We start from the raw sequence: 15,299 nt of genomic DNA on the forward strand, positions 1-15,299 counted from the left end.
AAACAAATTATTATTTTGTACCATAGTAGTATATTATACTACTGCTGGCAAATTTTAGATAAAAAATAATTTTACGCAAAATCAACGTCAAATTAATATGGACAATAATTTATACTGCGTTTTAGTATTGCTATGATATAATCATAGCTTTCCGGATAAACTATAACTTCTGTCCAATAAAACCAGATTGAAACAATTAAAAAAATCCAACGCTTACTGAAATAACAAAAACTCGATTCTGATACTACAGAGAAATCCCATTAGAACGCTATCGACAAAATTAATTTCTGTCAGCTCAAACGTTGTATTTTTTTGTAACTAAAAGGAATTGACGCAAAACCTGTAATTCGACATATAGATAGATAATGCTAAGCGTATTCATTAGATAGTGAGTAAAATTGAAAATTACACACGCCATTTTATTGAAATAAAACTATGAAATAAATTTTAACACCTACACTTTATATATGCAAGTGCTTAAAATTAATTTAAAAGACATAACTTTCTGCACAAGTGAATAAAAATTATAATAAGATAATAATCGTAAATGTTACACTGAATGAAATGCCTCGAAATATTATGATGCTATAAATTGTCTATTTAATGTAATAACAAGATAAATATATTTATTTTAATATATTACGATAATAAATTTCACAAATAGTTAAATTCTTGACATTACAGAAAATATTAACATTTGTATTAGCGGTATAGGGGAGGTAGGGGCTATCTGTAACGGGGGTAACTGGTAACCGTTTTTCAATAAGATCAATAACGATTTTTTTGTCTGTCTCTGTTCGATATGTAAACCGTCCTGTATACTTTTATTATTATAACTACTGTCTCACAGGACGATGGAGTAAACAGAACTGTGCAGGTCCGTCATTTTTGACATGTAATCAAAATAGTACTATGATAAAAATTCGGTTTGCGTTATTATTATCAACTAATTTTAAATTTTATGTGTCTTAGTTGTTTTCAAAGTTATTAATATTTGATAATGTGTAACAATTTTTGTCATTGCTTTTAAACTGCAAATTGTTTAAATAGTTAACTTGATTAATGTAAAATATCACACCTAAAGTTAGTTGAAACAAATACTTGGGGCTAGTTGTACCATACCAGAATTATATACAGATTCACAAGAGAAGAAGATTGAATGGTATGAATATTTAGTTTGTAAAATATGGGCATATGTAACTTGTGTACCTACTAAAGACACTATATTTTTGATTTGCATTATAATATTAATTAGAAGTTATCTTACATTATATATTTTATTTGTATTAATTATAGTATGCAAAACTAGTAAAATTTTTAGTACTTATTCTAGAATATGATTATTTGTGAAATAATAAACAACAGTTGTGGAATTATTTTTACTTGATTCGGTAGAGGAATAGTAACAACAACTATCCATATTTATTAGAAATATAATCAGTGAATCTAAAGATATATTAAAAAAACTGTCACAACCAGCCCCTAATCTCCACTATGTAAAAAAGTTTAGACAGAAAAAATGCGAATTTTACTTTATTCAATAAGTTTTGAAAACTGTCACTAAAAATTATAGTCGATTTTGCTGGGTATTTTATTTTAAAATTATCATGAAATTAATGATACCTCTGCTATGACAAAAGCAGTTATAATTTCTCAAATAATATTGTTAAAAAAGTTTTGATCTAGTCACGTTCACCAGTATATTTTGAAGATTTATTGGAAAATGTATATATATATATATATATATATATATATATATATGTGTGTGTGTGTGTGTGTGTGAGTATGTATTACAACATACGGCCGGTTAACTTGTACAATAATGGCTTCTTTATATCGCGCGAGTGTGAGTGTCTACATCACCCTAACATTTTGTTAACGTACCCCCGGGGAATGTTATGAAGCCGGGCTACTAATATTTTGACGTGGCCATTGCAAAGAACCATTAGACTAGTAGAAATGTGTCCCAAAGGATTCCATATGTAGATAGTATTGATACCATTAAACGAATGAATCAACCTGTGCAATCATTTTTAAAACTATCGAATTTGGTATACTAAATTCCCTGGGCGATTGTAGTCGGCTTACTATTTAATCAAAAATATATATATATATATATATATATATATATATATATATAAAATTTGAAATGAAGAAATTGATTATTAATGTTTACCTAATAAATATTGAAGTACATAAAAATTTAATGTTGGGGTGAAAATAATTGTTTCTACTATGTTCTAGAATAAAATAGAACAGTAACAGTTTTCATAAAAAACTGATCTCAAAATTAATGAAATAAACAAATAAATTATTTAAAGAAAATTTATTTAGTAACCCAAAACAAAAACTTTCGTTGAATAACATTTTTTCATGGCTTTAATAAGTTAACTAAACTAATAGTTACAACACAGTTTATGTATACATAACTTATTCATTCATAAAATTTAATATTAAATTATTGATTCCATCTACATATAGTAGAATGCTCCACCGTATTGTTCAATTTTCAATATAAGTTAATTTTAAACTGACAAATTAATCTACAATGTAAGCATTTTTGATTTTAAATATAGATTTAAAAATTCTATATAATCAAGGAAAATATCAATTATTAAAATTTATCTATCATTATAATTTAACCTGCATTTGATTTATCCCACACACCAACAAACCTACGCATTCTGTCAAATCCATATTTATAATTAAACTTCATAAACTCCATAAATCACATGAATTTATGGCACGTCGAAGAACCGACTTACGAAAAGGGTTCTGGTCGTAAAGTACAGGTAAAGACTAAAAAAAGAGTTGCATTTTTTATAGAAATGAAAGTTTTTTTTAACAGGAAAAGAAAGCTGTGTATATGAAAAGAAAAAATATGTGAAAGCGTGTAACAAAGAAAGGGTGAAAGAGAAATTTAACAAAAAAAAAACGAAGAGATAAAATCCTGCACTTGTGGGAGAAATGTACGAGTATTTTAAACTTATCTACAAATATCACAAGGGACATCTGTTAGAATTATTCAAGTGAAAAGGTTATGGCTGAAAAACCGATATACAAGTATAGTGTGATGTAAGATTTTTGATTTGATGATTCAAACATGTAAGACTAAAAAAGAAATAAATTTAAATGCGCCAACTAAATATTAGGATGTAATAACATATATAAAAATATGTAATAAAAATACGGTTGAACGTTTGAATTAATTAACTTTACTTAGGGTTATAGTAATCACAAAGAAATCATAAATGAACATTTTTGCATATTTTTACATTTCAGAGGTTTTTGAACATTTTGGCATACCTTAGAAAAAATAGATGTACCTATGTATGTGTGTGCGTGCATGTTTGGAATTTTTCGTCCGCGATTTCGGGAGCACAGATCAACATATCAATAAGTATGATGCATTTCGATTACGTTTCGTTTATTATGCTTTCGTTCTTGTACACATAGACAATGGTTGTCTACAATGAATTATTATAAATTTCTAAATTTAACTTAATTTCAAAATTTAACCACGTGTCAACAGGTCCTGCCGAAATGTCCTCTACGCTGTTCTACACAGGTTGTCTAATTACAAATGAGGCGCCTAAAACCTTGACTTTACCTGTCGTTATCACTTTCTGTAATGATTACGTCGTCGTGTTCATTAAAATAACGTGTAGAGCGGCCGTAATCCGCTGACAGCGAAAATTGGATTGCATAAATCATATTTATACAGTTTTATGGCGAATCACAACGTAAAATAATTATATGTTGAAGATTATTCAAGATAGAAACATAAAATCAAAGGAAATCGAAATTGTAATTAAGTTTGTGAATTATAAAAAATTAAATTGAATCATTTATATAACTATGTATAAAATAAAACAAGGTGTATAAGAAGTTACAATTAAATGAAATGTAAAACATTTTAAAAGCAACGAAATTTGATGCAAAATAAATAAACCAAATAGGATTGATTCATATTTTGTATTAGCTACTATTACAAATTATTTTATTGGACATGAAAAATATACGGTTTTATACCGGACTATTTATTTAATTTTACTTTACTTTTACTTTACTTTTACCTTTTTATTTACTTTATTTTTATTGATTACAAGTTTGCCAGTTTAAAGGTTCAGTTGGTGCTTTTTACCTCACCCACATGTAAGCTTTTATAGAGATTATATATAAACAACTGTTGAATCTCCTAGAATTAAGAATACATCTCATAAAACAGTTAAATGACGCATACTTAAAAATCATATTAAAATCTCATAAAGTAAACAACCAAAAAAACTAAAAACGAAGAAAATACTTTTGTTATCGATTTTCAACAATTGCCATTTTTATCCCCATAGTAACATCGGAAGAATCAATGTAATAGCTATACATCTTTTTCCCTCTACTTTCAAATATTGTTGTTAAATTTTTTTTAACTTTGTGACTAATTTTTAATTGGCAGATTTTATATTAATGAGTAAATTTTGGAATCTTGTTGCCGATATCAGTTATTTTGCCGATTACTGTCATTTTGAAATTATTGTGTTTGTATTCCGGTTCGTCTGGTAATGGTAAAAGTTTATTACAGCGATAATTGACTGTTGATAGTACATTACGTGTGTATATATTATAAGATCTTTGGTACATTAAATCGTTTATAATTTGATGGCGGCATACATTTCAGTTTCAGATAATCTTGATCTTTTTTATATGTCGCAATGGAGATGATATCAATATCATTACCAATGTATACGAATGGAGGTAAAGTATTTGCAATTAAATAAACGATAATTGCATTCACAGGGAAAAATATGTATGTAGGTAATTTCATTAAACATACAGAATGCGAAAAAAAATTCTTTAAACTCGATCTAGAATGAGATCTTTTCATATTTTCAACATAACATAATTTATATTCTGATTCAAATCATGTTTGTTTGCAAATGATATTAAAATTTATTACGTAAATTTCAACATGAGTTTGAAAACTGATGGAAAGCAGAATATTGCATATTATTTGCAAATTCAGTATTTTACAAAATATTAATAACTATTAATTATGTTAGAGAAAGTTAACAAAAACAATAGATTGAAATTAGATTACAACTGAAGATTTGCTTAAGCTATTTCTAAGTCAACTTTCACATTTCTATTCAGTGTCACGAAATATAACCGCCGTTCCCTTAACGCGAAATTATACATATAAAATGCATTAAGATAACAACAGTAACTACTAATAAATAAATGATATTTTAAATGTAACTTGATAGTTTGCGCGCGAATGGGGCATAGAGCTGCGTAGTTAAAAGCATCGATAATGCATGCAACTGCACTCAATCGTTCATTTTAGCAACAGATACATTTGATTGGAATATATAAAACTAACAACAATTTTTTTATACAGATTTTTTCAAATTCATACAAAAAGTTCGCCATCATCATTTAAAAAACAGGCAAAGTTTAGATTTTTTTAATGATACTGTTTTAAAGTAGAAGGAAAAAGATGTGTAACCAATGTATTAATCCCTACAACTGATAGCGACTATCAGAAGATAAACGGCCATATTTAAATATTTATAACAAAAGTATATTTTTTGTTATTTAGTTTAACGAGATCTTAAAATAATTTGTAAGTATACGTTATTTAATTGTTTTATAAGATGTATTGTTATTTTTAAGTTAGATTCAACAGATGTTTTTATATAAGCTCTATAAAAGCGTACATGCGGATGGGGTAAAAAGACCAACTAAACCTTTGTTTTGGCTAAAAAAGAAATTTTACAAAAAATAGATGAAGCTAATAGTTATTCCAATTTTGCTGTTGAATATTTATGACAAATTACCAAATCAAGGTTATATACAGTGTTACTTTTGTAATAATGCGTCCGTAAAATTTATATTATGTATTGTTTGAATATTACAGCTATTATTTTGTAAAGCCTCTTTAAAATTAAAAATAAGACTTTGGATTTATTTGTCCCTCTGGCAACCTTCTAACCCGGCCTAAGGGGTAAAAAGAGATAGATAACAAATTTTAGAAAAGTAGTAAAAAAAAAAACATATTTCTATAATTAGGAGTTAAATGGCAATTTTACTCAACATAGTACGATGGTTGGTTGTTTGGTACGTGTCATGTGTTGTGATGCAGATTATTTGGTTTAGACAGTATAATTACTTAAAGTCAAATTGGACCTTTGTGTCGCGTCCTAGTCTATACAAAACCAAGAACAATTTGCTTATACAGATGTTTTCCTCAAAAATATTATTGAATAGCAACAATAGATAAAACATAAATCATACGTCAGCGTAAACATTTCGCGAAGCAGGATAATTAATCGCTGTGAGTTTGGAATTCTTGCAATAAATCCATCGGCTCCGCTTCGCACAAACTCATCATTTACAAAGATTATTGTGTTAAACTGTCATTATTTATATAAGGAAAAACGCAATTGAAATAAATATCTCTAACTAGCGATACAAGTCCCCGATGCAATAGAATGTGTTATTGATAGTACGTTAGTACTTCACTATTTAATGTTTATTATCATGATATGTTGATAGAGAATTTGCATAATACGAACGTCTGAAGCCAATGTTAACCAGTCACTTTACTCCGGGCAGCGGCCGAGCCGCGGCTTATTCGAAATACGCATCGTCGGGGCGTAGAGTAGAGTAGAGTAGAGTAGCATCCAAAATTATAAATAAACCTGGCCGGTGATGGCGTGCCTGCATGCCGTAAATTTATAGAAAGTTTCATACGAAAACTACTAGAAGTCAATGACAACTCGAGCGATGTGATGCGATATCACGTTTGACTTTGTCGTTACGTAATGCAATGTATCTATATTCCATGTATCTCTTTCTAAGTCATAACTCATGGCCGGTAATTAATTGTATTATTTCTAGAATAATGAATTGATCGATTTGAAATTTTTAATGCGCTATTAGGTAGGATGCAACTACATATTTTCAAAATCAATGCATTTCAAAATCATAGTCACATATAAAAGCGACTTGTAAAATTCATGCAGTTTAAAAGGACGGTTCGCATTCGTCGATACATACTTGATTATTTATACGCAGAATATAAACTAAAACAATTCTATTATACATTTAGATTTTATAACATGATTTTAATGTTTCAATTTTGATTTAGATTGTAAACATTTTGCTACGAGATTGTTATAGAGCCCGCCAAATATTTGTTACACAAAATATTTTATTGCTTTCCAATTATTATCAATAAAAATGCATTTGAAAATTAAACATTACACTTCTTTTTAAAACTAAAAAACACAATAACAAAATAAAATTCTCAATAATTCAACTTGGAGTAGTAAATCTTAAAGCAAAAGACGACATACTAGATATCATTTAGAGGCGACAACCGTACACGAAAGTCGTAAAATTAGCAAAAGGGTTAATATTTTTTAGATTAAATAATCATCTTATTAAAAATCTCTCGTATATAAAATTTATTTACTCATTTCTAGATATAAAAAATTAGCACAGAATAATTTTTAAGTTTATGCTTGAGAACACTCAATATAACCTCTAATATAAAATAATTATTAAAATTAAAATATAATATTATCAAAAAATTGTTTTGTATGATCAATTCACTTTCAAAATTTACATCGACGTTTGCTTGATTTCATATATTTTCTATATGCAGTATCGTTTCGTTAGAAATAATGTTATAAAATCTAATATTTTTGTAGATTAAAATAAATTATGTTTTATATAAAATATCAGATAGATTTAAGTAGTCTTAAATCATCGATCAACGCAAAAAGAAGTTGATTTATTGTTAAAAATATATTATTTTTGTAGTTTACAATATTTTTATATAGTGATAGTGAAGATACAGCGTGAGAATACACTCAATCTAAACTTTAAGAGTTATGGAAATGCATGTTTTTTTCTAAGTTATGAAAATACAATTTACAATTGTCAATAATATTGTTCGAATAAACAAACCTCAATATATAAAATTATTTTTAAATTGTAACTTTTGTATTGTAAACTATATGTTAATATATTGTAAAACTATACACCACATAGGTTATTCATTAGAGAGTAGAATTTAACTAGGTTCATACTAATTATATAGTGTAATCATATATAACTCCAAAATTGATTTTTTTGTATTCTTTATTACAATAAATGGAAATATCGAAAACTACTTAAAGGCAAAGAAACACGTGCAAATTTTCCATTATTTTTTTTCCGAATGCCGAATAGCATCGGCCATAATAGGCGTCGAATAGTGCGTACGGTGTGTTTGCTATTTCTTTAGCCCCTCCTCGCAACAAATCACTAATAGCTACTGGTGCGTCTAATTTATGTTCTCTTATCGGTAATTAAGTAGTTAATTCTATGTTCGCCAGTTACCAACGATGGTTATAGGCATTATAAGTTTTATTTCGTATAATCGTAAAGTTTAATAGAAACTAATAGAAACATCATAGAGATGCTGAGTTTGCACGACAAGCGCGTGTACATCTTCACATAATCGCGATTATTAATACCAGATTTACGATTGGCATCAAGGTATATTCGTTTACTTTATTTTAGATATATGTATAAAGCGAAACAACAAACGAAGGCTTAGAGCATTTTGTTTTATTTATCGGCACCTACAAAACTCTTACTGGCATTACTAGCGCCATCTGTTATGGGGTTGTACTGGCTTAAGAAAAGATATTGAATTAAAATTGAGCCAATTCTCGGATAAAATAGAAATGTTATGGCAATCTTTGTATGAACTGATAGTAAAGAAGTGTCAAATAGCTATGTGATAAGGATTTTGCCTCATAAATATTAACATATCAAACGCACGAAATAAGTGCAACTTTCTGATGTCTCATTGATTATACATTAGTGAAATTATTTTATTTATAAAACGCGTGATCGCACAGCAAATACATAGTTTTTGACAGTTCGTTACTTCATACAAATATACACCCGTAACATAGCGTTACCAAAACATTTCTATTTTACCCCATTACTACTTACAATTTTTACTACCTTACTATTTTTTTTTATTAATTAATTCTTCACATAATTCATGTCTCGAGCTAAGTTAAAGTAAAATCAATCTACAAGGTAGTCAGTTGATATATATATATATATATATATATATATATATATATATAAATTAGTTTTTACTACATTGCATTTATTTCATTCTTTTCTGGTACTGATTTATTGCAAACTTATTTTTAAAACAGATTTTCGTCACAGTATGTCTCGGAACAAAAATAATCAAATTAAATGAGTGGGACTTTGGTCAGTGAATATGAATGAATTATATATATATATATATATATATATATATATATATATATAACTTTCGAATAGAATGCCAAGAAATTGAACAGTATACACTGAACCGTGTACCTACTAGCATCAATCTATGTCACAAATTAGAAAAACAGTAGACCCCACGTGGCGCAAGACTCTATTAATTTTAAAAGCTATCATAAATAAAGGGTTAGAAAGGAAATATTTATTCAAGTTCTTATAAAAAGCAACGACTTCATTCGTTTAAAAAGTAGTACAACGAATTTATTAGTATACGTTATCAATAATAAATAAATATTACTAATAAAATAGAAGCACGTGACTCAAGTTTAAATATCTGTAAACATTGTTAATATGTACAAAATCAATGTTTTTTTACATAATAGTTCGAAAATATTTGTAAACAAAGTAATTGAATTGAAATGGTTTCCTGGATGTGTGATTAATTATACATTAATGTACTGAATTTCACAATGAATGGAATTTACAGCAATGGGTCAGACTATTGTATTCAGTATTGTGTTCCAAATTGAATACGGAATCTATATATAAATTAGTTAAATGGCTAAATAATTGTGATGCTAATTATAGAATCCGTATATATATATATATATATATATATATATATATAATTAAAGTCGGAAGTTACACAGAAATAGGGAGTAAAATTTAACTTATAGCTGAAGTAAATCGAACGCATTTTTGATATTGTAAAATGGAACGCAAGTAAAATATCTTGAACGTAATTTAATAAAAGGCGAAAAATCATTTTTAAAACTTCAAATTTGGTAGTAATAGTAAAGTAGATGCTATTGAGTGAGTGATTATACACTTATTTACCGAGAATTCTACACGATAAAGATCCTTTCCAAATTAGGGATTGTTTACAAAACGTGCTCGAACATTCATATAATTGAAAACTCGTAACAAGAACAAAGTGTCAAGTATCATTTTTTTTCATAAATATGATATTTATGTATCGATGGCGCCAATGCGCAATGTGAATGCCCGTCGGACGTATGGTTTAAGTCTACTCACACATAACTTTCTCAATAGGGTTTGCCTTTTTTATTTGACATAGAGAGAAAATATTAAATAGCGCATATGATGACACACACTCAACGCATGACCATTTTGTTTCCAATAACAAGCACAAATTTCTAACCCTGAATGATTTGCGATATGGCTATTACCCACTTCAACGGGTCCGTATATGGTGATATTTATGTTAAGTACAAAACGTTTATATTAAGTCTATATGAACTTAAAGCTAATAAATAAAAAAATTGCATAAATACCGTTGAACTCACCGCACACCACTCGGTCGAACGGGCTCATCCAATCTGTGAAAGCACATATATTTTTTTTAAGTCGTAGGTATAATATTGTGTAATATGATAATTAAGTTATTATTTGATGCATTACTTAAAAGATAACGTGAATGATTAATAGTACTAGTTTGATAATAAGCGTTTAAAGCTAACATCTTAAGGCTTGTATTAAAACTGGGATTAATTTTATTAGCATTCAAGATTATTTCATAAATCTTCAAGACAGATCTGCTCCACTAAATTATCATTGCACGCTAATATTTTTATCACATTTCAAAGAAAGTATGAAAAAATATAGCAAACTCAAGTCAAAGATAATTAGTATTAAATAACTAATTAATATAGCAAAACATTGATAGCACGCAATATATTTGAAAATCTATTAAAATAAATTAAGCATGCATAGCATATCCACAAGTAGGCTCTTCGTCGAGCAGTATCATTAGCCAATGTAAAGAATAAGCGACGGCAAATTTTATAGGCATCGTTGAAGTGCCGCACGCGTTTAGTATTTAAGTCACGGTGGGTAGTAAAATTAATGAGTACGTATTTGAAGTCGACGCGCTTTCTGGATATGCTAAGTATGCCGTCGAAGAAGACAAATTCATATAGTGCGTCGGTATTTACCTGTAATCGACATCCACGGGTATCTGGGTATATCCGGTATGGCTTGGCCGGTAGGCGCGCCGCCCGGCGGTTGTGCGCAAGCCGGTCCGAGGGGGTCCACACCGGCGGACACGGCCGCGGCTTGGTGATAAAACTGAGCGATACTCGCGGACGCGGCAGCACTAACGCTGCCCGGTGTTGCGCCGCCATTCTGATGATGGTGACCGAGGCCGTAATTGACCATCGCGTCACCGGTGTAACGGCAACTTTTGTCGGCCGCCGCCGCTGCCGCTGCGGCTGCTGCATCCGCTAACGGCGATGATGAAAAACCGCCAGGAACCATTGAGCCAGCTGACGAGGCCGCGGCTCCAAAAGCCGCTGCCGCTGCGGCTTGCTGTTGCTGCTGATGATGGTGATGAGCCGCGGCGGCGGTCGCTGCCGATACGTACGGATACATCCTTCCACTACTGCTATTACTTGAACTGTTATTACTGTTGTTGTTGTTTAATCCGCTGATCGGCGAGTGTCGCAAGAGTGTAGGCGAAGAATCGCTACTTACTGGTGGAGAGTCGGATCCTCCGTGGAACAAGGATGCGGCGTGTTGCAAATGTTGTTGCTGCAGCTGCTGTTGCTGTTGCTGCTGTTGGTGGTGCTGGTGCAGTTGTTGTTGGAACTGCGGGTATTTTGGCAGCATGCTATCGATGATGAACTTAGAAGTCATCGTCGCGGCGCGCGTCCGCCGACGCGCCCGGACATCGTTCTCTCACGGTTATCCTTGAAAGGATTGACAGTACTCCGTACTTCCTTCTTCACCAGTCACGCACACCGTATATGATAGTACTGATAAAGACACTAACAGAACAAACACAATTAACACGTTTGTACTGTCCTGCTGTCCTCTGATAAACACTTATTACTGGACGTAAAAACACTTTGTTTTAATTATATAACTGAACGGGCACAACTAGAACAATTTCTGACAGCTCTAGTAATTTTATCTCTAAATTTCAGTGTCTGCTGATCGAAGGTTTATCATTTATATTGCGACCGAAACGTATTTTTTTAGATTCATTAATAAAAACACAATAAAGTCGATAATTATATCGCGACAATAATAAACATAATAATAACAACAATAATAGTAGCAATAATAATAATAACAATTGAGCGAAATCACCGCGACAAAAATTCCTGTTATCGAACGCGATGCTGATCCGGCCTGTGTGTACGACGCACGGCTCGTTTATTGCCCATGTGTGCTCTCCTTGGCGTCCCGTATGAAGCGCGGCAGTGGAGCGGCGATCGGCGAAGATGGCCGAGCCGCGTAGCATCGTAGCTCGTTCGCCCAGCCGGCTGCAGAATGAACGCGTCGCTCGGCTCCGTCGACAAATGGAAGTAAACGAGACAACAGTACACGACTCAGTGTTACCAAGCTCCGCTTCACTTCACGAACGTAGCTCCGTCGTCTCCGTTCTGACGAACGCGGATTCGAAATCGTCAGAAAGAGATGTGTTCAACTCTCAGCGGCCGAATCCGATCTCAAGAAGAGCCGACCAATCGTGGTTACGCACACTTCGTACCAATGGAACAGTGCCAGTGGTCGACTATGTGCCACGCGGGCTTTGCCTTCACAACACTGAACGCAACCAGACGTGCCATCAACAGGAAACTTCAAACAAGTCCTACGAACTTCAAATTCTCATTATGAGTCGTTTGATGCACTCTTCGCATGCAGAATGGCACAATAAACTGATTCACGTGTGACACAATAATCACAATTACGATCAATGTAATGGATTCACTTTTATGCATTAGTAAGAACGATATTTCCTAATTCAGAGATACGAATCCGTGGACTAGCGTTGTCAATAATTTGCATGGATCAACATAAGATTGGATCAAATTAATTAATCCAAATTTATTTAAAATTATGTTTATTATATAATATAAAAGATATTTAAATAAAATTAAAAAAATCACTCACCGCACTGCTGATCCTGTATCACCGACCTGAAAAAAACAAGTAAAATAATTAATAACTTTACATAATTAACATCTTACAGTGATAGTACATTGATTAGCTTAATTCTAAAAAAAATCAGAATTTAAGAAAAATCTGATAAGAATCTGATACATACACATTTGTTCCATCGTTTTTCCAATCAGGCAATGTAAAGCATGTCGTAATTTTTCTTAACACGTTAATCGCCACAATAATATCAATTTTTTGTACGTGGACCACAGTAACTTTATTCAATAATTTAGTTAAAAATGTATCAAAAAAACATATAACGTATAAAAAAAATTACACATATATGACTGACATGGCCGTGTATTAAACTTTTAAAAATTATTATTCTAAGCACCCTTTTTTTAAAAACGTTTTTTAATATTAACTTATAATTAAAATAAATAAAATATAATTAAATAAAAATAAATAATTGTGAGTTCTATATTTTATATACACATACATAAAAAATTAGACTGGAGCTTCAACGTTCCCAGTACGATGTTATTTATATGCTTGACTCGTGTAGTTATATGCATAAATAGTCAATTGAGAATATATATATGGTATATATATATATATATATATATATATATATATGTGTGTGTGTGTGTCTATGTGTGTTTATATTTTAGATTAACCAGATCAGGAAAAAATCATCATGGTATTTCATGTAAAAGATGACTAAAATCACACTTACAAATATGAACATTTTACGTAAATCTAGAATTCTGTGATTCGCTTTTATGCTTCGACGATAAAACGTCTGCGTTTATAAACAAGTTTATCTAATATCTATAGAACAAGAATGAAAAAAAAATTTATTGCGCATTTTTATTAACGGAACTAGTAATAAACACTGGACACGGATATTATATTGACTTTGAATAGACTTGCATTGCTTTGGTAATTGTTCTTAATTGATAATTAATTGATAACGATGCATTTTAATTAGGCAATTAATGCAATCGAATAGACTGAATGCGCGTTTTAATAAGCTGCTAGATTTAAAGACTTCAACAATGATTTATGATATGAAGGTTTAATATTAAGTACAACCATGAAGCTTAATATTATGATCCTGGATAAACTGGGTTAATGTTATGATTATATTATATACTGTTACTACGATAAAATTAATCAAGAAAAGTGACATCAATACTGGCTTCACCAGAAAATATTGACATAGTATAGATGCTTATGCATTTGCTGTAGTAATAGCACAATTTATTAAAATATTTATATTTCGTATGTATGTAAAATTGTGAAACTTGTAAAAATGTTTTAATTTTCACTATTTTTTAAATAATTTTATGTTTAAATATATTTTCATCAATATGGTGTTTGTTTGATGCCGCAAATGTTTGGTTCATTGCACGTATGTAGGTACTACGAAGCACTTTAGTAAAAGGTGAGAAATATCCGTTATTCAGAACGGATTGCGATAAACTTAAACATTTATTGCAACCTATATTATATTTAGGCTCGGTCTTCGAAGACATTAAACTTAAATTTGAAACAAATAGGTACTAAAACAGGTACCATGCATCTTAAAACAATGATGAAAAAAAATATTGAACTAATATGATATGCAAATGAACCCCCATTGATAATGACTTAAATATTCACTATACTCTATAATTTAACAGATTAAAGTCGCACCTTATTTTATTTACTGCATGAAACTTAGAAATGCTAAAGAATCAATTGCATATTACATAAAAATTAATATGTCATTTTTACTACTATTAACTTTCAAATGATATACTTAAGACAAATATCAAATCATGTTTATAAACTAACGATAAGAAGAGTAAATAGAAAGTAGATTAAGTAAAAAAAGTAATTTTACAAGAGATAAATTAAATAAATAGTTAAAATCTGATAATGAATAGTTCTAACGAAATACCAGGTCGAGATTATATACAGTGTTAACTCTGTAAAAAATGTACTCATGAAATTTATATTTGGCATTGGTTGAATAATGTTGCTATTATTTTGTAAAGTCGCTTTAAAATTAAAAATTAGAAATTGGTCTTGTTTTCCTTCTGGGCATT

At 30.3% G+C, this 15,299-nt stretch overlaps 1 protein-coding gene across 1 annotated transcript in view; it reads right to left on the reverse strand.

The window, feature by feature from the left end:
• Nucleotides 1-12,179, reverse strand: part of LOC113378785 (homeobox protein abdominal-A homolog) — a 74,833-nt gene extending 62,654 nt beyond the window's left edge. The window contains exons 1-4 of the mRNA XM_026619380.1: nucleotides 11,583-12,179; nucleotides 11,256-11,534; nucleotides 11,002-11,007; nucleotides 10,596-10,649 (exon numbers count right to left, since the gene is read on the reverse strand). Coding sequence (XP_026475165.1) covers nucleotides 10,596-10,649; nucleotides 11,002-11,007; nucleotides 11,256-11,534; nucleotides 11,583-11,955 — 712 coding nt within the window. The 5' untranslated portion in view covers nucleotides 11,956-12,179. The remainder of the gene's footprint in view (nucleotides 1-10,595; nucleotides 10,650-11,001; nucleotides 11,008-11,255; nucleotides 11,535-11,582) is intronic.
• Nucleotides 12,180-15,299: the final 3,120 nt, after the last annotated feature.

This window comes from Ctenocephalides felis, unplaced genomic scaffold, assembly GCF_003426905.1.
Source record: "Ctenocephalides felis isolate EL2017-DRISC unplaced genomic scaffold, ASM342690v1 CF-g0.4_SCAFFOLD_01886, whole genome shotgun sequence".
NCBI classification, from domain to species: Eukaryota; Metazoa; Arthropoda; class Insecta; order Siphonaptera; family Pulicidae; genus Ctenocephalides; species Ctenocephalides felis.